Here is a 27,567-nt window from a genome sequence, read left to right as displayed (position 1 = left end):
TTCTCTGTGCTATTTGAGAACATTGTGTTTAGGTAAAATATACTGCTAAGGGCTCTGAATTATGAAAGCCTTGGCAGATGATGGAGTAGCTAATGGAGGAAAGTGTAATGAAATGCAGAAATAATAAACATGGATACATGTCTGCATAGTTACAACAATTTCTGTTCTTTAAGATGTAATGTATTTTATAAAAAGAGTTTGAAGACTTGTCTTGTAATGCTTTAGATATATGTGCTTTAAAAATTTTCTGCAAGAAACTACCACAAGAGGTCTGAAGACCTTTCAGGGTGTTTTCCTAACACCAAGTTAAACTTTCCTTTTGCAGTTGAATTCCATTATGCTTAGTTACATCACCATAAATAGTTCTTTTTACTTAGTATTTACAGTCCTTGAATATCTTTAGACCATTACTGTTGATTTCTGGTTCCTTCCTAGCCAAATTGAGCTTGCTTACTTCTCCCTTTGTCTTTCCCAAGCAGTCCTGTGTTCATACCTTTGTTGTTGATGTTGTTAATTGACTCCAAAAGCTTTCCATTACAGGAGTGTGCAGTGCAGTTCTCATTGCCTTATCCATACATCCTCTCTTTTATTTTTGTTACGTCCCTATCAGATGGGATGTGCTTCTGAAAGCTGTCTGAACTTTTGTCCTTTAGACGTGCAAATGCATTGAAGATACACTTCTGAGGCTTCCTCTGCTATTGTACCCAGTGTTCTTTGGAACTAATACTCATCATATGTCCTTGCTCAATTTTTTCACTTATAGGCAAACTAAGTTTCTTTTTCTAATAAGTATGATGACAGTGTTGGTAACTTTTGGTGGCTGTTATATAAGTTCTTTGACCTAAGAAATGTGTTCAATCTTTTTCCTTAGAATTGCCATTTTCTTTAAATTAGTGCTGACTGACAACATTGATGAAATGTTATATGTAGGTGGGATTCACTTTAAGACACATACATTTAGTATTTAAATGGGTACAGAGACACAGGGTGTCTGAATTCTCATAATAGTCAACAGCTATTTAACTAATATACCACAAAAAGTATGGGATTTTTTATGCTGTAAAGGTATTTTGTCTTTCCCACACTGCAAGACAATTAATGCCTCCCAAATATTTGTTCCACTGTCTTCTAACACTGTGTGAGTGTCTTAGGAGTCTCAAATGGCAGGAGCTGCCTATATTTAGGCAACTGGATTCTAAACTGAGTATCAAACTCAGAGTTAACTATAATACTTTTCATACTATTTGTGTGTCTTTTGAAGGGTTCATTAGTGTGTTCACCCTACTGGAAAGAGAACCTTCAGTCCTGAACTCATCAGTTGAAAAGGGAATTTTCACTTCTGTCCCCTTTACATAAAACGGCAGCTATGGCTCTGCTATTCCTGCAGTTACGTATATATGTCACACAAGTACTCCTACTGAAGGCTTTGTGATTAGGGAAAGAGGATTTAAGCTGACTTTAGTGCAAAAAATATGTTGGCATTAGGATGTAGATTGATGATTCATACTGCAAAAGGAGTAGTGATACAAATATATGAGTATTTTTTATGAAACTTGGGGTTTGTTTTTTTTTTATTTTATAGAAGGTGTTTTTTAACTTGCCCAAGCAATTGCTATGTTATTTGTACCAGATAGTGATTCTAACTTTTGTGACTTTCTGTGGATTTCCTTTTGAATCTTCTCCCTTCCAGCTTTCCATTAAAAGAACACATTGACAATGTGTTTGATTTGTATTGAAATCACATTACAATATTTAGCTCTGAGTTAAATATTCAGGTTTTTAAGCTGGAAACTGTTCTGTTGTCCTCCATTCATCTTCTGATTTTGAAATTCAGTTCAGCCAGGAAATTGTCCTCTTCTACTTCTTCCCCTGCTCAGTTAGAGGGAGAAGGGAAATTGCATTACAGAGATCTAAATTATGAAATAAAGTTTTATTTGTATAGAATTATATCCTATAGAAAATCATAGCAATTTTTTGGTTTTGTTTTTGAGAAGAAAAAGATGGATAAACTTTTAGAGGCATTTTTTGATTTGGTGAATTGTTCAGCTACCCAGGATGCCTGTAAGCACTCTGGGGATACTATACCATCTACAGTTAAAGCTGATTTTGCTAGAATTGCCTTGAGCACTAAAAGTAAAATTCTTGATAAAGGATCCATGTATGACAGAGACCTAGAATTCTGTTTATTTCTATATTAAACATTACCAGCTGGCTCATCGGGCAACTGCTCAAATGTCTTTTGGGAAGAGGGCACAGCAAGGACTCTCTTGTATCTAACCCAGCAAATAATTTTAGCTCTGTTTATTATTCCTAGGAAGCTCTGACTGATTCAAAGAAGAAATCAGACAAAGAGATTGTCTCCTTTGTACTCCTTCTTACCAGTGTGGAAATCACCTTGAAACCCATTTGGAAATAGAATTATTGCTTTTTTCAGTTCAAATCAAGATCAGATTTAGGGTATTTGAAATTGGATAGCCCGTTTAATGGGATTTATCAAATTTAGTTTTGTCTGCCTATTGAAATGTCTGAACCAAATAGCCTCAGAATATTGTAGAACAATTTCTCTTCCTGTTTTATATGTTTTCTCAAAAAAATCCTCTTGGTATCTCATTTTGTCCACTGCAAGGACATGCTTTTAAATGAGCTATGTGAAATTCTTATTTTTAAGTAACTTGCCTCTCTTTAAGGGATTCTTTAAAGCCCGTACAAATTTTGCATGAAAACTGTCTGTCTTTGCTGTACTAATTGAATCAAATCTACCTAAACATAGACATATATTTTGGTTTCTGTAAAGGTTCTCTTGTTCTGCCAATGTTGATTTCTAGTAAAGCATTCCTGAGATTCTCTTTCTAACTCATGAATTATTTAGTAATTCTTTCTGTAGTCCTGATCATTTAAATTATTTTATTTATTTGTATAGCCTGTTACATACATTCGAGTTCATAGCTAAGTGCTTAGTATCAAGAATGGAATTTTTGTTACGTAGAAATATTATAAAGTAGCCGCATAATGTATTAGAACATACCTTGTTTGTTAAACCTTATTTCTGTAACTGGATAGAAGCCTTTAAAAGTCTAGGCATATTTCAGATATTTTTCTTAAGAGAGAGAGAGAGAAAAAATATGTCTACATATGTGGATTAATTTTTTTTTCAGTGGAAAATAAAACAATATGCTTGTTATGCTTTTGTGTAACAATTCTAAAATAACTGGTTTTAGCTAAAGTCTGGAGGCTGAGAGCTTCAGCTGCAGATATGAAAGCTTTGAAAGCTGAAATCTAAATCCAAAATGTATGATTGTGATAGCTAAAGTTGATAAAAACTGTGACCTAAAATTATAGGGTTGTGACAAAAGTTCTCTAGTAAGCAGGAGGATTTTTTTTCTAAATAGATGTTTGGAAATTTGTGTATGTTGTTTCTGAAAAGTCACAAGTCTTGGTTCTTTTCTTTAGGGATACCAGGGATCAGCAGGAACTCCAGGTATCCCAGGAACTCCAGGTATTCAAGTGAGTTTCTGTTTCATTCCTAGAATTTGAGTATCTGACACAAATCCTGCCAAGTCTCTCTCTTTGTCATTGAGAGTTGAGGTGTGGGAAATGAAGAGGGCTCAAGGGGTGTCATGAAATCAGGGGCCATCCTTGCGTGAATTGCTTTGAAATTCACATGGCTTTGGGGTTTGTAGGTAGGCTGACAATTAGACTGCAAATCTAAGCCATGCTAGGTAAGGCTTCTAGAAGATGGATTCAGCTGCAGCTTAGACATTTTTATCCCAATCCAGAAGCCAAACAGTAGTTTCTTCAATTTTTTTATGAACCAGTAGCAGTGATCTGAACTCTGGTCGTAGTGATGGATTGCCCACAATTCACACATCCAAAACAAGATTTCACGTAAAGCCCAGATTGATGGAGGAGAATTCTTTTTCTTTGTGGTATTAATTTAGTAGTCCTTACTGAGACAGTTGTTGGAAACCTGTGCTGTATTTTACTTTTGGCGTGATCCAGTCTGAATGACAGTCAAGAATTTACTCATTTGTGGAATTAAATATCTGAGAGCCTGCTGGGTCCAAGGGCAAGCCTGCAAAACGGCATTTGTTGAGGCTGTCTGATGGGCTGTTGAAGGGGACATCTCTGGGCTCACATCTTGGTAGGTTGTGATTTTGAACAGGCTAGTATGGTTGTGTGACATTCTTTTTCTTTCCTTGGGTGATCCTTGGTTAGAGCAAAAGATTGTCTCAGTGTTCCTCAGTCATGGATTATGATAGTGTGCCATGTTCATACATGCTGGGTACAGATTACACTTAGTTCTGCTTTTGTGTCCAGTCATCAAAATGTTGGAATCAGGCAGCTGACACATTGTTCTCTGGCCCATGTTGTGTCACATTTCTGTGTCTAATTCTGGATCAGCTTAATTTAGTATTAGTATTTCAACTTGTGTTCATTTCTTTCTCAATCTAGGGACCTCGTGGCTTGCCAGGTATCAAGGGAGAACCAGGAAAAGATGGGGCAAAGGTAAAAGAACCCAAACAAGAATAATAGATAGAAAGGTTTTACTCTTACCTTTTATAATTTTTGGTTGTACAGGTATATAGAATATACATTTATACAAAATAGTATTTTCACATGAGTGTTCTGTGAGAATTGTTCACTAAAAGGGTAATAAGGAAAGACTAAATTCCCAGCAAATTTAAATTCCGACTCTTTTTTTATTTAATAAAGTTTATATAGGCTTTAGCACTGCCAGTAACAACTTTGTTTTACTGAATAACATATACTTAGAAAGTGTGTCTAAATATGGGTACCTGGAAGCACAATACAGACATCTGTCAGAATGGTTTCTTTTTAACTCTTTTCACTCTTTTTAAGTGTGTATCCAGATAGTTTAGATAGGAATTCCTGGATGATAATTTTTATCAGAAAACACTGACTAATTGAACCCAAAATTTTTGTGAGAAATTCTAGCTGAGGTGTAGCCTGTAGTTTGGAGATATAGACAGATGTAGAAGCTTATATGCAATTGTCTTCTGGTAATCAGGATAAACTTGACTTTGGATCTTCTTTATACGCAGTAAATAAATTGCCCGTGGCTATGGCCTTCTCTCACATTTGTGCCCTATGTTTAGAAAAGTTCTAAGCTGATTTTGATGTACAATTATTTTGGTTTTGATTCAATACGACTTCAAAACCCTTTCTGTGAAACAAACATTTGTTTTCCCAATTGATCTTAGAATTTCTTTCTAAAGTTCCCAATAAGCAAGTTCTTAAATTCATCACTGTTCAGCAGAATTCTCAAATTCATGGTTAGAACTGAAAAATTTCTTATGTGTTCTGTGCTTTATTCATCTCAATCAAATTGATTTTAGAAGCTAATCTAACCAATCAATCAGTATTGGGCTATGTTTAGAAATTAAGATGCTGCTGATGAAAAACTGATTGCCTTGCAGTTCAGGGTTGTGACAGACAGAATATTTCCTGTTACTCAGTCTAGCCTTGTTTAAAATGTGCCAAGAAATAGAGCTTCCACCACTGTTTCAGAGAAAATTTCCATTGTAAAATATGTCTTGCCGTTAGAATTTTTTTTCCTGGAAATCCTGGCCAAATTTTCATCTCTTTATTTCACTCCATTGCTTGTAAAGTTTCTCTAGTAGCTAATTTAAAATTGTTTTAATTTCCACATGTTTTAGTTCAATAATTGAACCACCACTTCTGAGTAGAAACCAAGACTCCACTCTTTCATTAAGAAACAATGGATATATGAAGTGTTAGTTGTATACCCTTTGCTGATTTTTGAACTCCATTCCATTGTCTGCTTTTAATATTTATTTGTTGAGAGATACTTTGGTAGCATTTACCCACAAGCTGTCATTCCTGTGGTCATGTTCCTGCCTACCTCAAATATATGAGAGACCTTTCCAAATCTGCTTAGGCATGAATGGCTTTGATAAACAGCATAGAGACATGTTGTCCTGGTTTAACCCTTGTCTTAGAATTTGAACATTATATGAAATAACTTTCTGAGCATAGTTTACTGTAACTTCTATCTGACTGAAATATATTAAACAAACTGAAATCTATGGTTCAATATAAAAGTAGGTATTAACAGAAAGGAAACATTCTGATTGTCCAAAAATGATTTTGTGATTAGCTGTTTTCTCAAGTGAAGTAGTCTACTGAACGAAGCAACTAGGATAGGTTTTATTGTTTTAAGTCAAGTAATGACAAGTTGTAATTTAGGATTTTGTTGTTATTGCTCAAGGGAACTTGCAGACAAATTGTCAGTTAAATATCTTCAGTAGTAATAGCAAAAGTTTGGAATTCATGATACCTGACACCTCTGAGAACAATAAAAAGAAATGGCATTTTGCCTTGTCTTTTCAATTGCCAACTGCTTTTACCTAAGTGGATTCTCTTTCTCTGAAATGAGAACTCATTTGTCAATTTGCCAATGTTGTTTTTTAAGTGTATTTTGGTTTAATTTAGTTTCTTTTTTAGAGCACATACTTAATATCTTATTTTTAATACTTCACTTATCCAGAGTAAGCTGGTAGGAAATCTCATAAGGTCATGAATTGCTGCTTTCAAACCTCCATAAGACTTACTAAAAGATTACTGTAAATTTAATTTAAAATTAAGTGAGTAAGGTTTTTTTTTATGTAATGAATTTTGTTTAAAGATGAAAAAACTCTTATCAGTCATACCAATATTATGAAGTTGATACAGTGATATATCTTTCTATTATTTGTTGGTCATGAGAATATGAGTGTTGTAGTATATTTCCAGTATTTTGATTCAAGAATTTAAAATATGTTTGTTGTTTCAGGGTGACAGTGGACTACCTGGTTTTCCTGGATTACATGGCATGCCAGCACCAAAGGTTGGAATTAAATATTTCTTGTTTCAATATTCCTGTGTTTCAGCTTGCCATGTAGTTTTAATTTAAAGGTTAAACAAGTCTATACACAATACTGTTTCAGAGCATTTACTAAATTGCTCAAAATGAATAGATATGAAGGTGATATTTAGGGAAGATACATGCCATGGGACTTCATTACATAGATATCAAACAATAGAAACCATCTGTTATTTAATTTCATTTTGCTCTATGGGATTTTATATTAATTTGATTTTACTACTACTTAGAGGATTCTTCATCACAAATAATGTTAGAAAAAACTTTCTATAGAAAGTAGAAGCCTTAGCTGTGAGCTGTGGTTTGTCTCACCATCAGTGCTGGACATTCTGGCTTTCTCTTGGAAAGCTGGTAAAATTCAGGATTTGCATTTAAGTCCTGGACATATTTTCTCTATCATTGGGAGCTCTTTGCCTTCTTTATGTCTGTTACACATGTATACTTTATATATATATAAAGTATATATATAAATATATATATAAAGTATATATATAAATATATCTTGATGTAACTACTTCTGTTTTAAAAATTAACTTGCTCCATGTGCATTTTGTCTAGGGAGAAAGAGGTCCTAAAGGAGATCAAGGAGTGCCAGGAATATATGGGAAAAAGGCAAGTGACTTTATAGGCATAAATTGAAACAAAATGCTCTTGGTATCTGTGATGGGGTCACCTAGACTGGCTGCCTGGTGCAAACCCTCAAGCACCTCTCTCAATCTCACTTCTCAACACTACGAGGGAGAAAATAAGACAGAAAAGCTTGATGGTCCAGATAAGAGAGATTACCTTCCAGTTACTGTCACAGGCAAAACAGTGGCTACCTGGGGAAAATTAATTTAATTTATTGACAACTAAAATAAGTTTTGACAGTGAGAAAACAAACCGAACAACAAAACCCCTTTCTCTTCCACCCTGCTATTTCCCAAGCTCAGCTTCCCTCCTTCATGGGATAGGAAGTGGGGAGCAAGGTAGGGTGGTCTTCAACAGCTTCTGCCCGCTCTTCCTCCTCACACTCCTCCCCTGCTCCAGTGCAGGTCCTTCAGGGCAAACCTGGTCTTGCAGGGATTCTCCATGGGCTGCACCTTGGCTACCACAGCTCCTTCATGGCCCCCTCCAAAGGCCACAGGGGCATCACTGCTCCAGCACCCTTTTCTTGGTGTCCACTTTTCTCTGCTTCCCTTATTTTGTTGGTGTCATGTTTCTGTCCCTTGTTAAACACATTCCCCACTCCTACCCTGTGGGGGGCAGCTGTGTCCAGCTGTGTCCGGCTGTGTCCAGCTGGAACCGGCTGTGTCCAGCTGGAAACAGCTGTGTCCGGCTGGAACCAGCTGTGTCTGGCTGGAACCGGCTGTGTCCAGCTGTGTATGGCTGTATCTGGTTGTGTATGGCTGGAGCCGGCTGTGTCTGGCTGGAACCGGCTGTGTCTGGCTGGAGCCAGCTGTGTCCGGCTGTGTCCAGCTGTGTCTGGCTGGAACCGGCTGTGTCTAGCTGGAACCGGCTGTGTCTGGCTGTGCATGACTGGAACCGGCTGTGTCCGGCTGGAACCGGCTGTGTCCGGCTGTGTCTGGCTGTGTACAGCTGTGTCTGGCTGGAACCAGCTGTGTCCGGCTGTGTCCAGCTGTGTCCGGCTGGAACTGGCAGTGTCCGGCTGTGTCCGGCTGTGTCTGGCTGGAACCAGCTGTGTCCGGCTGGAACCGGCTGTGTCCGGCTGGAACCGGCTGTGTCCAGCTCTGTTTGGCTGGGGCAGCCCCAGCTTCCCCTCATGGAGCACCCGCATTCCCACTGGGAGCCTGGGCATGAGAACCCCAGACAGCATAATTAGCATTTTTATAACATGCATATTCACAGAAAATATAATTCTTTATTTACAGCTCAGAAAAATGTTCACTGTTTTTACTGGATGTATTTACATTCAGTCATTCAAACTCATGCTCTGCTTATTTGAATATTTTGAGAACCTTTTCATTCTCTTAGTGGATTGGTGTAATTAATTTCCACATAGCACAAAATGCATGCATTTTTTGTAAATATGTCTACGGGGTAACACACCATATACGGGGCATAAGTAATAATTATATTGCAAAGATGTCTATGTTTTTTAATACAGATGTACATATAATCAAATTAGAGAGAGTGGGAAGAGTTAGGGGAAGGAGAAGCACATGAAAGGAATGAGGCTGATAGCAGATGGGAAGAGAGATGTTTTAATGTGCAATTTATATAAAGCACAGAGTATAGTTTGGCCCTCCAGTGTTAACAGCTATTTTCACCTGGCCTTATATTTGCTTCATGTGTTCAGTAGTTTAAAGTTTCAAGCAATTTGAAAGAGGGTCTTCGTGAGCATTTCTGTAGTTTGAAGCATATTTTTGTTTATGTAATGGGGTTGTAGTTATTAATTGACAACTACCTGAGTTAAGAAAGAAACAGATCTGTACTTTTTCAAAATGAGAAATAACATACATGAATTATTGGTTAAATATATTGGATTTGCAGCATAAACATTGAACACTAATTAGTTTCCACTTGATGTTTTTTTCAGGGTTCAAAAGGAGAGAAGGGTGATACAGGGTTTCCAGGAATGCCTGGGCGATCTGTAAGTTTTCTGAAGACAATTTGTCGTTAGCTTTTGCTTCTTAATTTACCTGCTGATTACTATTAAATGTTGCCACAGGGAGACCCAGGCAGAAATGGGAAAGATGGATTACCGGGCAGTCCTGGCTTCAAGGTATGTAGAAATGTGTATTAGTATCTTGGCAGAAGTCTTGAATAGAATTGCTCATGGTGTGAACATGCAAATTTTATTCTGTGGAGTATTACTAGAAATCAAAATAATGTTGCTACTGGGAGATGTGGAAGCTTACTGCAGCAATGAGCAGACTTCATTGCTTTCAGTTGTTCTGTGAGCAGAGGCAAAGCTTTTATTAAGAGTGTGTTAGTGATCATTAGAGATTGTTTATACTTTATCTCCCTTATCCTTTTCTCTAGCCCTATGTTTCTCCATGTGTTTCTCTAACCCTATGATTCTGTTAAAGAGATTTATATACAAGCATACACTGGAGGACATAATTGCTTTTGAAGGGAGCTGCAGGAAAATTAGGGGAAAATACCTTCAGTATTGGATTAATGTTTTTGTATGTGTTTTTATTCACTTCACTATGCAGTGCTGTTTGTATTTAATGTAGAACAGTTTTTCAAGTCAACTAAGTATGTGCCTACTGTAAAAAAGGCAGGTATTTCATTACAGGATCTGGTATTTCTATAATATATTGCAGTCTGTGTGCTCACTGGATGTTTTGCTTGCCAAGTTGTTGTTTGCACTGTTCTAATTTGTGAAAATGCATAGTTCAGTAGTATCAGTTTTAAGTTCACAGGGAAAAGATTTTAATAATATGTGATGTAAATGCTCAATTGAATTGATCTAAAGGAGCTTTTTCAACAGCTTTGTTCCTCTAAGTTTGTTTTTTTTTTAATAACAGTGAAATTATCTAGGGCTGATCAAGATCAGTATTACTTCAGTGTCCAAAAATGCAAGTGTACTTCTGAGTGCATTTGTCTAAATTCATATTGCTGTAGTTGGAGATCTGAATCTTCTCTTTTGTGACCATGCTTGTCTAGTGCAGTTGGGGATGCAGCTGGCAAATCTGTGACATCTGCTGCAGCAGGTACATATGACACAGGACCTGTGAAAGACCTAAAACCTTCCAGGCAGCAGCTGTTAATAAGGTGGATCCAGGGTAAGGCCAGTGGAGTCTGGAGAGTAATTCAGCTCAGGGAAGCCAAACTCATAGGGATCTGTTTAGCTGTGCACATAAAAGCCCCTGGTACATTTGAAATTCATTAGTGTCCAAAACATCCTCAGGGAGCTGAAAAATGTAAGTCCTATGGAAAGCCAGTGCTTTTCTGCAGTGGGACTAAACAAGATACCATTGGGCGTCTCAAATGCAACCAAATGTCTGTGTGTGGTCAGTGGAATTCGACTCCTGGTGTCTGGTCAGCTGAATCAGTCCTTCATCAATTGTCCAGACTAGACTTCCGTTATCTGTGATATGAACTTGGTTACCTCCAGGAATTTATTTCAAATTAATCTCTTATTTTACATATATATGTGTGTATGTATATATATATATATATATATATGCACACATACACACACACACACACACACACACACACATCATGGCTAAGTTGGAGGAGAATTTCTTTCTCTGGTACTTCAGAATGTAGGAAAAAATATACTAGATTTTTTTCTTTTCTGGTATTTGATAACATGGACAGGTAATAGTCACAGTTAACATTAACATAAAATTTTAACTGTCACTGATGGTAATTTAGAGTGAAGCGCTGTGGTGCTAAAGCATGAATTTGGAGAGTACTTTCATATGTTTTATGCTTGTAAGCAATATACATAGAATTCAGTACATTGTGTGAATGTGTGTACATTTAAACTGAAAGACATTTTCTGGACTATTTTCCTTATTATTGTGGTACCAAAAATATGATGTGCTCATTATGTTTTATTAATTTTATAATATAATAGTTAATGGAAGCCATATTTTTCATTCAAACATTTTGTTAGCCTGACTTCAACATCTGCTTGCTATAAAACATTGCTTCATTCTGGGTCTGTAATCAAATTCAGAACAGTAACAAACAGGCTGTCTTTGAAGGAAATTTCTATTGGTGCTTTCCTTGTTTTTTACAATATTCATTTTGGGAAAGAATGTGGAAAAAACATGGCTTGAAACCCACATGCTACCCATTGTTACTTCAAGTCCAGCTTTTATAATTTTACGTTAATTAGTGCCAGATTATTTTATACGTGTGTGTGTTTGTAGCTGTCTACGTTATAACTGTATCTCTGCCTTTTTAATGCTGTTTTATTTCTGGAATTATTCAAATTTTCAGAATACTTTATTATTATATTAGATATATAAATAATAGATATTATTTAATGTCATGCATACTTTGATAAATATTTGATCATTTGTGGTACTGCTGTATTCTGAAGTACTGTGAAATATTTTTTCATACTACTATTTATACTAACAATTAGAGAGTAACAGTCTGTTACTCTTTTATGCATATTTTTCTACTAGAAATTGCTGTTCTGAGTGGAAAGAAAATTTTCTGTGCAAACTGTTTGATAGCTGTCAGACACAACATGAGGGAGTATTGGATTGATGACACTTCTTGCTATGTCTTAAACTGTTGAGAGATGTTTGGTGAAGTCTCAGTGTGTATTGGTTTGAAATTTTACTTAGATTAAAAATGCTATTTACTATTTAAAATAATAATTTTTATTATGCAAATAAGCTTGTTTTCTTAAGACTTTTTTTATTTTAAAGGGAGAAGTTGGGCAGCCTGGATCTCCAGGCCTAGAAGGACATCGAGGAGAGCCTGTAAGTGATTAAGTTGCTGACATATCCTTATGTACTGGTTTGTTAGTTTTGTTGGGTTTTGTCTTTTTTTGTTTGGGTTTTTTGTTTTTTTGTTTGTTTTTTTTTTTTTGTTTATAGCTATTGTACTTCATGTTTAATTGATATAGATTTGAATTGGTTGATATGTACATTTTTAAAAAGTGCTTGTTTATTTTCTGCTGTTCATCTTTAAATTTGATTAAATTAAAATAAATAAACAAGCCCTTAAAGTCAAAGATGCCTTAAAAGAGAAGATTCTTCACCATATCACTGTTCTATATTCTGAGATATATATATGTATATGGTATAAAATTGTCTCGTTATTGATTTATGTCCTGTTGATGTTGTGGTGTAGTTAGATATTAATAATTACTTGAAATGAGATTCTGGATGGGTTTGACTCTCCTTTCTGCTACGTGGTGTATCTTCTTTTGCATACTTGTTGATCACACTTTTAAAGTCTATTTTTTCACTATGTACCACTGCCTTTCCTTTTCCCAGTTTTATTGGCCTTTTACTTCCTTGCATCTTTTACACCCTATTATCTGCATCCCTGTTCCTCTTGCCCAGCTGGGGAACATGCTGCTTCGTTTTCACTTTGCTTGTTTCCAAAGACGTTGTTCCTCTACCGGTATTTGGGAAGCACATTTTACCTCCTCTTAATATCTGATAGCTGGGCTTTGTCCTCCTTCATGTTTCCTCATTTGGCGCTTCCAGGCCAGCAGACTGCTTGAAGCAGATGAGCCAAGATAGCAGCTTTGAGTGCTGAGAGGCAGCCAGCTGTCTTCAAACCATCAGCAATTCTTCTGCAGGCCAAGAGCAGTAAACAGTGCTCAGTTGGTGGAGCACTGCCTTACAGATGAATTACATTCTGAATTACATTTTGAATTGTAGGATAAAGAGATACAGCTTTATGCAGTCAGAAATTTTGTGGTATTGAGTGTAACGAGAGGCAGTCTGATTTACATGATAGTGAGATCTGATAGAAAGTTTTGATAATGAGAAGTTGGAAGTAACACTTCCAGCTGAAAAATTCTGAAGGTTTTTAATTTAAATTTTTAATATATTCATCAAAACCTTCTAAAACATTTTGAGTAGACTACAAAACACTGAGAAATCATGCCCAAGAGACTATCTTCCCACTTGTCTGGCTTAAGTGAGAGACATACATAATTCCTTTCTTGGCTTTATTTTTTCCTCTTTTTCTGCCCCAAATAACTGTGAAATGTTTTAGTCTTTTACAGTCTTCTGCAGTCTTTATATGTAAGAAAGACTGAAAGTGAATGGTAGTTAAATATCACAAAATACAACAAAAGGGATTTTGGTGTAATTGGGAAGTTGGTACACCATAACAAATGTGTTGAGATAAAAATTAGTTCTGTTATTGTCCCAAGCCTTGATTTGTCTCTTCATTTTACAAAAGAAATGTTAGTTGGTCATTGTGATTTTTAAAAAAAATTAATCTAAGAAATGGAAGGGAAAGGGCGTTTCTGACCTAGAGAAATGGAAATATTTAATACTTTAACAGTTCTCTTTCTAGTGGGATGGCATTTGTTAAGTATGAACTGTATCTACTAATGAAATATATTTTGCTTTGAAGTTAATATAAATGCTTCACAATAAAACATTTTAGACAGTAAACTCATCACTAAAGTCCCATTATTTTGCTTTAAAGAGAAATGAAGTGGTAGATTTAAGACATTAAAAGTACTAAGAAGTCTTTTAAAATCACTGTAAGATGCTGTAGAGGGAGACGTCCAAAATACAAACAACTACAAAAGATTTAAACAATCTTAATGGAGCAAGCTAAATCGCATTGTATGCTTCATTTATAATCAGTGGGGGTTCTGAAGAATAGAAAATCCACATGCTGACCATGAAATTGCCTCAAGGTCATCATTAGGGAATGTAAGACACCGAGTTATCCCTTCTTATCTGCCTCTGTTGCTGATGTTACACCATCCTGCATGAGCAAACACAGCGCTCCCATGTATTTAGGGCCTGGAGGAGGAGCAAAGAGCAGAGGAGTTCAGTGCCAAATGTTGTGGTGTGTGTTTGGATTGTGGAAAATTAAAGCTATTCTCAGCTGTGAGATACATGGGTTCCGCTATTCAAGTAGAGGATAATTGGTTTTCACCTGTTGGAAAGTGAGCTGGATTTTGGGTGCTGTGAGTGATGTACACTTAGTGCTTGTGTTGTTTCTGTTGTTCCCCCAGCGTGTATTTGAAATGTAATGTGTAAGTACCTCCTCTTGGCTCCCCTTCTGTGGAATTCAGTGTAAACCTCTCTGGTGGGATACCCTTATAGTTAGGGCACTGGTGTGGAAGAGAGGGATTGTACTGTGCCATCCCTGGGACAGTCAAATAGGCTGCCTAAGCACAAGACAAGCCTTGGATGATACAGTTGAATCTGGATGACTTTATATCATTAACTAGCCACATGCAGCTGTGGCCCTGGGACAGCTCAACAGGTTGTGCGGATACGCCACCCACAAAAACATACATGCAGACAGTCTGTTTCTTTCATTCAGCCACATTAATGTTAGACATGGCTTCATTTGTTAAGTTGATGATTTAAAAAATAGTCATCTTATGATCCTTCTTGCTTTAGCAAATAAAAACAACATGGTTGTGAAATGAATGCATCTTGAGACAACATCTAAGGAGCAGCTGTCTTGAATGGGGAGCACAGGTGAACTGAACTCCTGTTGCCTCCAGCCTTTGAGATGTGTGGTAATTTTTTGGACAGAATATTTTCTGGAATATTATTACTCTTACTAATCCCCAAAGTTACAAACAGAAAAAGTAGGTTGTAAAGATAAGTAAATCATTTCAAGAAATGTGCTTGATTTTCCTCGGTAATACTATTTGGAACTTCAGTTAACCAGACTATCCCAGTTCTGGGATATTCTACTCTGTAGAATAACGTGACAGTATGGACAGAATAATTTATTTAGGGTTTGGTAAAGGTAGTAATCAAGCTCATTTTCCTGATGGTAAGAACAGTCCATGCTGTCACTTAAGCAGCTCAATGGCTAGTCATCTATCATACTGATGACAGGCTGTTTTGATAAATTCTTTTTTTTTTTGAGGGACCAGATTTATTCTGTATAATAAATTTATTCTGTAGAATAAATCAAGATTTATTTGAGCTTAATTTCAGCCTGACTGTCCTTTTTAACATAGGTAGAATTTTTCAGAATTGGGTTTCAGTGGAAGCTCCTTGTGTTTGCAATTATGCAGATGGGAACTCTGAAGTGAGTGCTTGTGGGTAAAGCTGGCAGGACATTTATAGCACTCTCCTAGGCCTAGCATATGCTCTCCTGCCACAAGTAATATGTCTGAGCATTTGCAACTGCTCATGTTTACTCTCCAGAAATCATATTTTTCATAAATACATCTGCAAACACTTAAAATGGTAGATTTCTGACTCAATATTTAGGTCACATTGCAAGACCTCAGATGTGGCCTCATTTGTGCCAGCGATAGCAGCATAACATGACTTTCAGCTTCTGACCTGACTCCCACTGTTATACCTACACTCCTGGTTTGTCTGTTGATCTTTCATAACTGCATCAGGAATGCCAGATTTAGATCAATGCATTATTTGATAAAAATGTGTGTTTTATGCTAGGCAATGGTAGCATAATACTTTTGGAAATATATTCAAGATACACTACAATGTACAACAGAAGTTATAGTCTTCATAATTCAGAAATCCTGGAAGCAAACTGGTATAGCCAGATATCCTGTATGTTTGGAAAGCAAATATAAAATTAATGGAATTCAATTGCATCTAATAACTATGCTGAGATTGATAGAAGCAGGAAAAAAGGAAGGAACAATCCTGACTTAGTAATCTAGTAGTATGCAGACAAAGTCTGGGTGGTTTTTGTTGCTATTATTTTCCTCTCTGTCATGTAATGTCTTGATAGATGCTCCTGATATTATGTTGGTTAGTACCAATTTTAGGTACTAAGATGCCATTTACTCAACATTTGTATTATGTATTTGTATTTACATACTGAGTTATGAACTACTTAGGATAAAAGCAAACTTAAAACCTCTATTGTATATCTGAACAGTAAGTTGTGAAAAAGTTCCCTTCTGAAAGTGTTACTTTATTTTTTATCCCCCTAGTCTGATTATTGTATTTCTGCTTTTAATCTCTTCATAGATTAAAGCATAAAGATCCTGTTGTATTTCCAGTGCTGAAAAGATCATATGTTGTGTGAATTTATTACTTGTGGAAATATTCCATAGAGCACTAATTACTCCTTCAGATTTTATATCACCTTAAATTAGGCCCTGTTATAAAATAGCACTCTCCTTGTAACTAGTCTATGAAGAAGAAATTATTTCCTGACAGTTTTTAAGAGAAAATTGATCAGGAGACTCAACAAAGTGGTTGGTGTGAGTCTGTCAAAATTTTTAGTTTCTGATCCAATATTCATGCTTTTCTACTAGTCTGAGATGCCTTGATAGTAGGACCTGAGCTCTCATGGCCTGATTTTCAAAGGTATCAGCATTAAAGTCATAAGAGATGTAAAGACTAGCATTTTCTCTGCAGATGATGTCTTGTGGGTCTCAAAAGAATACCTGTATCTTTTTGAAAATTCTGAGTTTTACCTGTAAATAAAAAAATAAGTTGCTATTTGGGTGGGATAATTTTTTAATGCATAAACAGGTGATAGTGATGATTTTTGTAGGCATATGCCATGCATCGTTTTTTCTTTACAAATAGGTTTGGTTAGTTGAATGCACTTTTTGGTATTGTTTTTTTTTATTCCTTCTTCTAATATCTAAATTGTTGAAGTAGACAGGGCAGAATCTTGCTGATGACTTTCTGAGTGCTCAAGCTATGTAACAGATGTTGTTGGTTTTGTTCTCACTTGAGAAAGTGGGGAGATGACAGCTTTAACCACACAATACTCTCAGCAATCATTTGGTAATTACATGGTGCTGTAAGTTCAAACATGTTTTTTAGCCTGAATGCAGGTGTTTCTGTCAAGTATAACTTCTAGGTAGCTGAACCTAGGTTATCTACATTCTGACAAGTTATTTTAACTAAATTCATTCCATACTATAATTACAGAAGAAGATAGATACAAGAATAGTGGTATAGTGAAGGAGATCATTAAAAGACTTCTAGAACTTCAGGCAGGCTAATCTGCATTACTTTATTATTCCCAGTTGACAAAGCTGCTACAAGACATGACAATATAGCTGCTGATCCAAAGCGTATTGAAGTCAATGGAAAGATTCTCATTGAATTCAGCCTGGACTGGGGCCACAAAAAATGCTGTAATAAACTTGGACACACTAACCTAATGCAGCTTGGAAAATAATGCCTGCTTTTCTAAGTTGTAAAGCTACCAGTTCTCTCCCAACTAATTCACACTTTCTGCCTGTTCATCATGATTTCTAATTTTAAAATTTATTTCCTCACACAGTGGAATTACATTAATATAATGATTTTCTATAATTATAATATCTTTTTTTGTCTCTGTTTTGTCTACAGAGACTTGGGAAAGTATTTTTTATTATTTTTTTCAGGTAATGCCATTTTAAATTTTATAATTTTGGAAAATCATGTAGAGAAGAGGTGGCATGCCCTGCTAACATATCTTTAAGACTGTTTTATAAAGACAATGTTAACAAAGGGAAATTCTTAAAAGTTGTAGGGAACTATAAAAGGAGCTCTAAACTCATTGTGGACATGAATGGCCTATGCTATAAATAATTGTAAATGGTACTCAGAGTACTGTTTTCTGCTTGTATACTGTAGTGACCTTTTTATGGCTATCCTGGCACTTTTTTCACTAATTGCTTTGCTGATACAAGTTAGATGCCAGCATTTCTCCCCTACTGCTGCTGTTTTGTGAACGCAGAGATAGGAATACCTCTATTGAACGTGTTTTAACAATTTAAAATATTTCTACAGGCTTGGCAAGCTGTGTTCTAATAAACAGGTGTTTATAATTTGTTAAAATCTCTTTTAAAAACTTGTTAATGTTTTTTTAACTGAAAAATAGTATTAAAACAGGATGATTCTGAAAGAATTGTCCTGCATTGAGCGCTTGAAGATGCAGCTTTGTTAAAGAGTGCAATAACTGACTTCTAAGAACAAAATTAGTGGTAGTGATGATTTATTTGTATTCCATGACTGATTCCAATGAGATAGACCTGTTTATACACAAAGCCAGAGGCTCTTCTGAAGAGTCTGAATTCTTCTATGCATTAAAATAATTTGGGGTATTTTTTGAGATTTTCGTATAGAGTCTTTGAGCTCGGTATTATTCATCTTGGTTATCTGTACTAGAAAGTGAGTTTTAATTGCAAGATGAAGTGCTTTGGCACAAACTTATTCTGTCTAGAGCAAGACACATGTTGTTCTACCTGTGTTTTTTCCCCCTGAGGGAATGACAATACATAGCTTGAACCTTTAGCTGTCATGTTTTCAGCTTGGCTTAGAGGGAGTCTAGGGATCTGGTTTGAAACTAAGAATGAATCAGTTTGGTGGTAAGGATGTATTCATTACACATCCAATATACTCTCATGGAAATATTCCCCAAAAACACATATAAATTTAAATGCTTGTGCGTTTAGGACATTGGAGAGACTGCAGTATGCATGTGCTTAGAAACATCACTACCTTATTTCTCAGTACCAGAAAGTATGTTTTCTTGGTAATAATATTGCAGTGGGTTTTTCTGTAGAAATTGTTTTTTTGGCATTTTAACATTATAGCTATGCAATATGGCAATGTGTTTTTAAGTGGGAAAACATCAGTTTACTACAACTGATTATTATTCAAAAACATTTCTGATGAGCTGTTTTTGTTACTTTGAGCAAATGATGTACTGATACATTTTAAGTATATCACTTAACATACTAATTCTTGGACTGAAAAAGAAAAGCATTCTAAAAAATCAGTGGACTTGATCAAATGTAGATTTTTGAGAAGTTGAATGGACAAATCCACACAACTGTAAATTGATCTTGTGTTTTTTATCAGAAGTGTCTTTATTCTCAAATATAAGTTAAAAGTGGGGTTGTTGAATTGGCTTAAATTAAATAATTAAAGCAATATAATGTGTGTGTACTTGTAACTAGTTAGTTCAACCTACTGAAAATGACTAGTAAAGATCTTGAAAGTTAAATGGTACAATGGAATAAAATAAGTATACCTGAAGTGCTCAACACTTACTTCCTTTGACATGTGATATTTGAAGAAGGACTCATTTGCATTCTTTTGGATCCACCTGGTGTCAGTAGTAATATTTTGATGATTCATGAATGTGTGTGTGTGTTGGTTTGAAAAGACAGGTGTCTGCTAAGGAGGGCAGGAACCTCCTTTAAAATGGAAAAATGTAAACCTTACCCCCCTCCAAATTATTATAATTTTGAAATCAAGGAGTTCTCAGGCAAAGATATGGGAATAGCAATAACAGTTCTGTACTAGGAAAATTAAAATAAAAGTGCAGTAGTACAAAAAAATACCACTGACAGAGTCAGAATACAACCTTACAACCTGACACCCTGTTGGTCAGGGTGTTGGTAGTAGTTCAATTAAATGGTTTCTGCAGTCCTGGAGTGACAGCTGTGGTTCTGTTGAAGCAATGATCCTGTAGAATGGTGTTGTTTTCCTCTGAAGGTCCAGTGGTGGAGCAGATGGGTCTGGTCTTCCTCTGGGAATCCAGTGGATGAAGGCTGACTGTAGTGTTCCAAATCTCAGATTATATCCAGGTAGGAATGCTTGGCTCCTCCCCCTGGGTGGAGCATCTCCCAATGGGGTGATGGAATTTTATCAGTCATGCAGTGAGACTCAGTGGCCCATTAACAGAAGAGATCCCCCTGGAGGGAGGATGGGTCCTGGAGGACATAAAGAACACTGCCACACCTGGTTTTAACAGCTGGGAATAGAATACATACTTGTGGTTACGTCTTGCATTGCAACCCAAGGCAGTATGCTAAGAAAGGCTTTTCTGAAAGAGGAAAGGCTTGGACAGAATGTTTGGACTGGTATATGTTGTATGTTGGGTTGTGTAACTGACCTGTTAGTGCCAGGAAAGTAGATGTTTATACTTCGAGTAATCATTGTTTCACATGTGCTGATTAATCTTTAAAAAACAACATCTTTTAATCTTGCAATTTTCTTCTTAATATTTTATGACTTAGGTAAATATCTGCTGGAATTTCCAGTGACTCTGAAGACCAAAGAGAAACTTCCCTAATTGGTATACTTAGAAACCAAACATAGAGAGTATGAATGAAGAAGACACTTGGTTAGATTGTAGCAGACATAAATATTTATAATTTTAATTGCTTTTGTTTGCACATTGCTGTTCTGTTCTATGCTTTGCAACATGTTTGTGGTTATTTAACCACAAATAGAAAGAGATTTACCAAAAGGATGTTTGACTTTCCTTCCTCTGATGTAACTTCAACAGAGTAGTAACGGTGTAGTCAGCTTTCTAGCTAGTCATCCTTCTTCTACATGGGAGAAACCAGAGAAAAAAAATTGTACCTGACTCCTCAGAGGGTCTGAGTTACAGCCTTCATGAGAACTGTTGTCAAGATGATGGTGCAATGCACTTTAGCTGTATCTAGCTCTAAGTGCTGTATCTGGCATCAAATCTACAGTCTGCATTCTGAGAATTACCCAGAATGGTTTTCATTTCACCTCATATAGTCAAGTATGAGGCTATATTTAGTCTATTTCTTTGATATGATTTTTTTTTTCTACAGTGAAACTGATATCTGCATTCAACTCATCATTAAATAAATGTCTCAAATAGGAGTCATTTTTGTTTCAACTGTCTTAAACAGTATAAATATTTTGATTAATAAAAGTTATTTTAATTGAAGCCCTGCAGAAAATACACAAGATAAGAACAAACAAACAGCTTGTTGTTAGTTTTGTGTTCAAATGGTGGTTGAGCTGTCAAAGTAATTAGTTACTTGTGTTTCTTCTTGTGGACTCTGTGTCTAACTCTGAAACAGAGAGCCTGTAGAAATTACAGGCCACATAGCTCTCTCAGTCCTGCCTGAGAAGCTGGCCTGGGAAATTCATGGGAGGATTCAAAACAATCCTCAAAGACAGAAAACAGCCTTGCAGGTGCTGTTTGTCTGTCTCTTGTTTTCTTTGCAAGAGAAGGTCGGGGGGTGTGTGCCCCACTGACCAATGATGGTGATGTAGCAGTTTACTAACCAATAAGAGTTTCCTTTCTGTACTTTCCACGTATCAGTCTATAAAACAGAGCTGAAGTAATAAACTACGGGAAATTCTCCTGAGTAACTCCTAGAGAGTCTGTGTCGTTCTTCCCAGCCGTTCCTAATAGAGCAACATCTTCTATATGACCTTCTTGATCAATAGCACAGCATTATTCCTCTCCACAAAGAGCTTTAAATGTGAAGTTGAGAAGCTGATACTCAAGTCTCAGACACTCAAGTAAATATAGTGCTAGAAAATTTGGGGAAATTTGGCACGATAAGTTTCGTTTTTTTAATCCTTCCGTGCTAAAATTACTGTGAATTAAAGCGATGGAAAGTCTTGTGAGAATACAATCTGGCTTCTGATCTATAACAAAGCAAAATAAAATGTCATGATCTTTAATCAGAATGAATTTAAGTCTTCCTACTAATATTATTAAACCATTTAAAGAAGCAACCTTTGCCTCTTATTGTGCAAATTAATTTTTACTCTAGTAGTTAGTTTTAGTAATTGAATTTAGACTTAATGATTGCTGAGGGAGTCAAGGTGTGATTTTCTTTGTGCTCTGGAAGGGTTTGGTCCCAGCCTTTGTTCCAATTTTTCTTAGCTGTTTCTTTAAAGAGGTAACAACTGCCAAACAGGCTTGGACCAAAGGAATTATCACAGAACCTTTTCTCTTTAAATGGATAGGACTATATAGAATTTTATTTTTTTTTTCACCTGTTATTTACTGCTGGATTCTCTCTGTCAGAGCTTTGGGACTTTGTTAGCCAAAAATGCAGACTGGCCCATCCCATAATAATCAGCAATGGACCAATTCTTTAGGAATTTTACAGTCCCTTTTGGAACACAGTTTTACTGTTTTCTTTTGCTGCATCCTCTGACCAATTTCACAGAATCCACCATATTTAAAAAAAAAAAAAAAAAAGAAAAAAACATGATTTGTTGTCAAACTTGCTCACTGCTAATTTAACTGAGTTGTTCCTTACTATGAGAAAGAGGTGTGGCTGAACCCATCTGCATCAGTGTGACCTGTGAGGACAGAGCTCTTAGGTTATGTGTTGGGTGTAAGGAGCAGAGCAGCAATCAGGGAGGCTCTGCTGGCCTCAGCCTGCTCTTGTAAGTGCAAAGTGCTCAAGCACTGTGACCCTCGTAAATTTTTCTCCATAATTCAAGTGGTAGAAAAATTTTAAAGCGTTTTGAAGGCTTGTAACTGCTTGAGTATCAGTGTGTTTAAGTGTCAAACGTGGGTCAGTTTGTCAGCATTTAGAAGTCTGTAAGATTTCTGACAGATTGAATGTTGGTTTTCACAGTCTCTAAGGCTGGTGCTAGCACAGTAGGCAGAGGGAAGGCAACATAGTGTCACCTACAGGGCTGGGCGTTCAGTTTCATCTGCCCACCTTTGGATCCATGAAGATTTGGCAAGTCTGATGCTCATATTCTTCTTAGGGTTCTTTACAAGAAACAAGAGTAACACCAGTTTCAGCCTGTGACAAGATATACACAGTTTTAATTTTCTGTTAGTATTTCCAGCTTACAGATTATAGTTTTCCAAGGTTCGTGCTGTTGGCAGTGCAAAAAGGGTCACTCTGTTCCACATTTAACATGTGTGTTTTATTGCTATAACTGATTTGCCAAAAAAGTGTTTGAAAACTGTGGTCTTACAACTGCAAAGATCTTGGTAATATTTTTTCCTTTCCTGAACTTAATTTAAAGCTGCTATGCTAGTCTGGTGGGTAGTCATTATGTCTGTGGGAATGCTTCTTTGTATGTAGCCTTTTTCTTTCATCAATTGTAACTACTTAGTAGTAGCTGGTTCTGTTTCATTGAGTTTCTTTCCCAGTTTTATACATTAGCCATTTGGTTTGTCTCTTTCATTCTATTAGGATTATTAAGGATTTGCTATAATCCTTTAAAAAGTGTTTTGATTGTTGTACTTTCATCCAAATTGTGGTACTTTGACTTTTACTTTTTTGCATGTCTCCAGTAAATTTCTCATGTATCATCAAGTAGGTTTTTTCAAGTAAGTAAGGATCAGTAATACATAAAGAGTTGTGTTTTCCAGGTGTTTAAAGGGATCATGGGAACATGTGGATAGATAGTTAGATATCTTTAGTGTATCTTGTTCTATTGCTGTAACTTATGTAAGACCCTTTAAGGTCTTTCCAGAATCAGAATTGCATATTTTTCAGAGTCGAAGGAACCATTTGATATGAAACTTAAATCAGACAACTCATATATGCTACAAAAACCATCTTTTTATCAGAAGAAAATTAGATAATGAAGATAATTATACTAAAGTTCTTTACATCTTCCTGGGGAATTAACTGCAATGCAGTTTGCCCCTAACAGAAGAGCTTTTGGAAATACCCTATAATTTCACATCTTTCAGAGAAGAGATAAAATTTTATGAATATGGATATGTTACCTGTAGCCTAGAGATTCCTACTTTCCATAATAGAGTGTCTTCTCTTACCAGGCACTGAAGAAATGGGGAATATTAAAGACAGTAGCAGAAAATAAAGAATAGAAATGAGCTAATAGATACTCATTTTAAGACTAAAATAGGTTTAGTTTTGTTCTAGAGAAAGGTGTTCTGCATGGTTTCTTCTGCTGTTTGCTAGCATAAAGTTAACCGTAAGGGGGGTGCAAATAATCCTGGTACTAGCTAGAAAAAGCAGAGAGTATTTTGGGAAATGTAGCTTGTGTCTTAAGTAAAAATGCTAACATCTAGTTAAACTGTATATAAGGCCCCAGGGAATTTCCTTAATGGATTTTTTTTGTGGGCCTGCATGGAAGAAAGTCCATCTGTTTAAGATAATCCAAAACAAAAATAGACACCTCATGATTAATGAAAACTACAAGAAAATTTTTCCAGGGATTATGAAAACATTTTCCTCTTACAGTTAAATCCATTCTATTACGGTTAAATCCATTCTATCTGCCAGATATTATCAAAGAATGGAGAATTTATTTAAATTGCTGAAACTGGAATAAAATAGAATATACAGATTCTTATAACTGTCATAATTGAGGTTCATTATCACAACAGAAACAGATTATTGCTTTTGGGTGTTCCGATGTCCCAGCTGTGCAGGCTGCAGCTGAGGAAGACTGCATCCAGGGATTTGGTTGAATACCAGTATGAGCTTCATTTTGCAATCATATTGAGACAGAAGTAGACATCAAGGTGTGTGGGATTTGGCTGCCTGGACATGGCCACCAAGGGCCATTGGAGTTGTATGAGGACAACTGCAGCATCTGGCATGCACGACACAAATTTTAGAGCAGAGCAGAGTGACATCTTTTTCAAAGGGTAGATTTGCTATCCCACGGTACCATCAGTGACACTAGAGATTATTTCAATTATCTTCATGGCATTCAAGTGTCACTTTGGGTCCTGGGCTTACCATGAAAAGCCTCCCCAAGCCTAACCAGACCTTAGAAAGCTGACCTAGGCTTCTAGGTACACATAGGTGAGACAGGGTAGAAAATAAATTAATAAACAAGCAACAGAGGCTGAATAAAGAATAAGGACAGCAGTCCTAACCCAGTCTCTAAAACTCTTGGTTAGCTGCCAGACAGGTACACGATGAGTTTAGTTTTTTAAGCACAAACTCAGCAGTATGTGATAAAACAGCAGTTGAGAATTTTTAGCATAAACATGATTTTAAACTGAGGAATTAGATTTGCTAGACTATCTTGCTGGCTGTACATTTCATAGTGATTATAACACTTGCTGATTAAGGCTAAAATAATGAATAATATTACAGGCTTTTATGGTGTAAGGGAAGACTTCCCATTTAAGGGAAAATTCAAATAAAGGAGGAGGGCACTGAAATGAAGTGAAGGTAATTGATGAAGTCGGATTGATGATCCTAAAAGAACTGAGGCAGTGCTTGCAATTAACTTAATTTTTAAATATGAGGAAATATGTAATAAACCTTACATAAAGTTTGATATAAAAGAAAAAAGGGAACAAATTAACCAATTCAGAAATATAGAAATTCTCCAACTCATACAAGGACAGAAATCAGTAAGGCAAAGTAGATGGTTTGATTTTTTGATATTCTGGTGGTAAATGTAACACTACTTTCTATTGGTATTTTAACTGCATATGTGATATATACAAACCATTTAACATGCATTTTCTGGAAAGACAAGGAAAAAGGAATTTTAGAATTACAACTCCGTTTCATATTTTATATGAACAAAATGTACTTGATAGCTTTGCAAAGGACATCTCCAAAGGCAGGGTTTTTTTTTCTATAGGCCAGTGAATCATGAACTATTCCACAGCATTGATTCTATTACTCCCAGTGGGTGGCAGTTTTCCCATTTGTAGCAGTTCCAAACATTGTTTTTCTCTTAGTGGCAGAAAAATTGCATGATGAATGTGTTTCATATTAAGTTTTGATTGAACACAGGCATTTGTGATAATTTTGGTTGCAATATACTCTTAAAAAAAAAAATAAATCTGTCTTACAAATGGAGTAAAACTAATTGTTTTGCCTCATACTTTAAAGTTAGAATGCATTTTTTGAAAATTAAAGTAAGGTTTCTTCGACAGTTTAGTTGGTATTGTGTCATCTTATTAAATACAACTTCCTATTCAAAATGTCTTATTATGGGACTAAAAAAAAGCCAAAAGATGCTCAGAAACTAAGGATCTGTATTGTGAATGAAATCTCTGTTTGGGAACAAAACACATTTCCAAAGCTTGATTTGGCTTTTGACTTAGAAGTTAGGTAAGAAACTCTTGATATCTAAACTGCCTTTTAACCTTGTCTTCTGAGAAAGTGAAAATAATTCTAATTGATATAACCAGAGATTATCCATGTAAATGGAAGTAGTAGATTTGGATAGATAATGACAAGGCAACCAATTTTAATTTTGTAGGTATTCTGGAGCTGATTCTACAGAAATTAGTCTTTGTAATTACTTAACCATGGAAGCTACACAAAAAAAATAACTGGTGAGAAATACTCATTCTTCATGACCAAATTAGCCACTTCATTCTCCTTTTGTGCCTACATGTGGAGAATAACTGAAAATCTCCACCCCATGTACTCTGGAAATCACTCACATCAGCATAAGTGATATATTCATTCTTAGCTGAGTGAATGTCAATGAACCATAAGAGAGTTGTAAGGGTCTAAACCAGCTCTCATGGACTTAAGGGCCTAAGTTCCACATACCTCAGTAGTGCAGAATCAGTCAGAAAAGGAAAAAAAGGGGGGAAATAAAGGAAATATTACTTAGTTTTATTCATCTTTCCTTTTAGAGTTTCATCTTTGTCACTGATATAAAATTAAATGTTATGTACCAGCAATTTATTTTAACCAAGGAAGATCAACCCAGCTCAGCAGGACATTATGCTTCTTCTAGGCATGCTTATATCATGGTAAATCATTTGTTGTGTTGGATAAGTGTGTGGAGCTGTCTTCTCTGAGCCCTCCAAATTGCATAGAAATGTAACTGGACATCTCTTGTACATTCAGGACAAGAAGGTTGCTGCCTAGCGGGATGTTTTGCAGCATACATTAAATTCTGGTTTGTATTAGAGATACAGACACTCATAATTTGGTTTTATATTTTGCAGCTACAGAAATAAATAACTACATTATTAAATGTTATAATTACATTAAATAATTATATTTAGGACTGCCAGATTGGTTTGGAAGTTCCTAAATGTGGTGGTGCACATGCCCTATTTACCATCTCTTTTTTTGTGCAAAAGATCTAAGAAGGTTATGGACAAAAATTAAGAAGAGTTGTGTAACGTAACATGAGTGGCAGTCTTAGTATGAGGCATTATTTTCAAGTTCTTTTTATTGCATTATTTGATCTCTTCCTTTAATGATAGACAAGTTGGATTTTTGATGGTCTGTAAAATGCTCAGGATATAATTGTTAACTCATATGCCGTTGACCAGTGAACTGTTTCTACTTGGTAGGGTCATTATTTACTAAAAGAGAGCGTAAGCTGTAAAACAATGGAACTATCTTTTGCACAGATGTAATCCATATG

The 27,567-nt window shown here is 35.9% G+C and overlaps 1 protein-coding gene across 1 annotated transcript in view; it reads left to right on the top strand.

Moving 5' to 3' along the window:
* COL21A1 (collagen type XXI alpha 1 chain) overlaps nt 1-27,567 on the top strand; it is a 94,484-nt gene that overhangs the window by 45,540 nt on the left and 21,377 nt on the right. Inside the window, exons 11-17 of the mRNA XM_058835305.1 lie at nt 3,451-3,504; nt 4,453-4,506; nt 6,815-6,868; nt 7,463-7,516; nt 9,444-9,497; nt 9,576-9,629; nt 12,250-12,303. Of these exons, the coding sequence (XP_058691288.1) occupies nt 3,451-3,504; nt 4,453-4,506; nt 6,815-6,868; nt 7,463-7,516; nt 9,444-9,497; nt 9,576-9,629; nt 12,250-12,303 (378 nt within the window). The remainder of the gene's footprint in view (nt 1-3,450; nt 3,505-4,452; nt 4,507-6,814; nt 6,869-7,462; nt 7,517-9,443; nt 9,498-9,575; nt 9,630-12,249; nt 12,304-27,567) is intronic.

Source organism: Poecile atricapillus, chromosome 3, assembly GCF_030490865.1.
Source record: "Poecile atricapillus isolate bPoeAtr1 chromosome 3, bPoeAtr1.hap1, whole genome shotgun sequence".
NCBI classification, from domain to species: domain Eukaryota; kingdom Metazoa; phylum Chordata; class Aves; order Passeriformes; family Paridae; genus Poecile; species Poecile atricapillus.
This window is presented reverse-complemented; position numbering and strand designations above follow the sequence as displayed.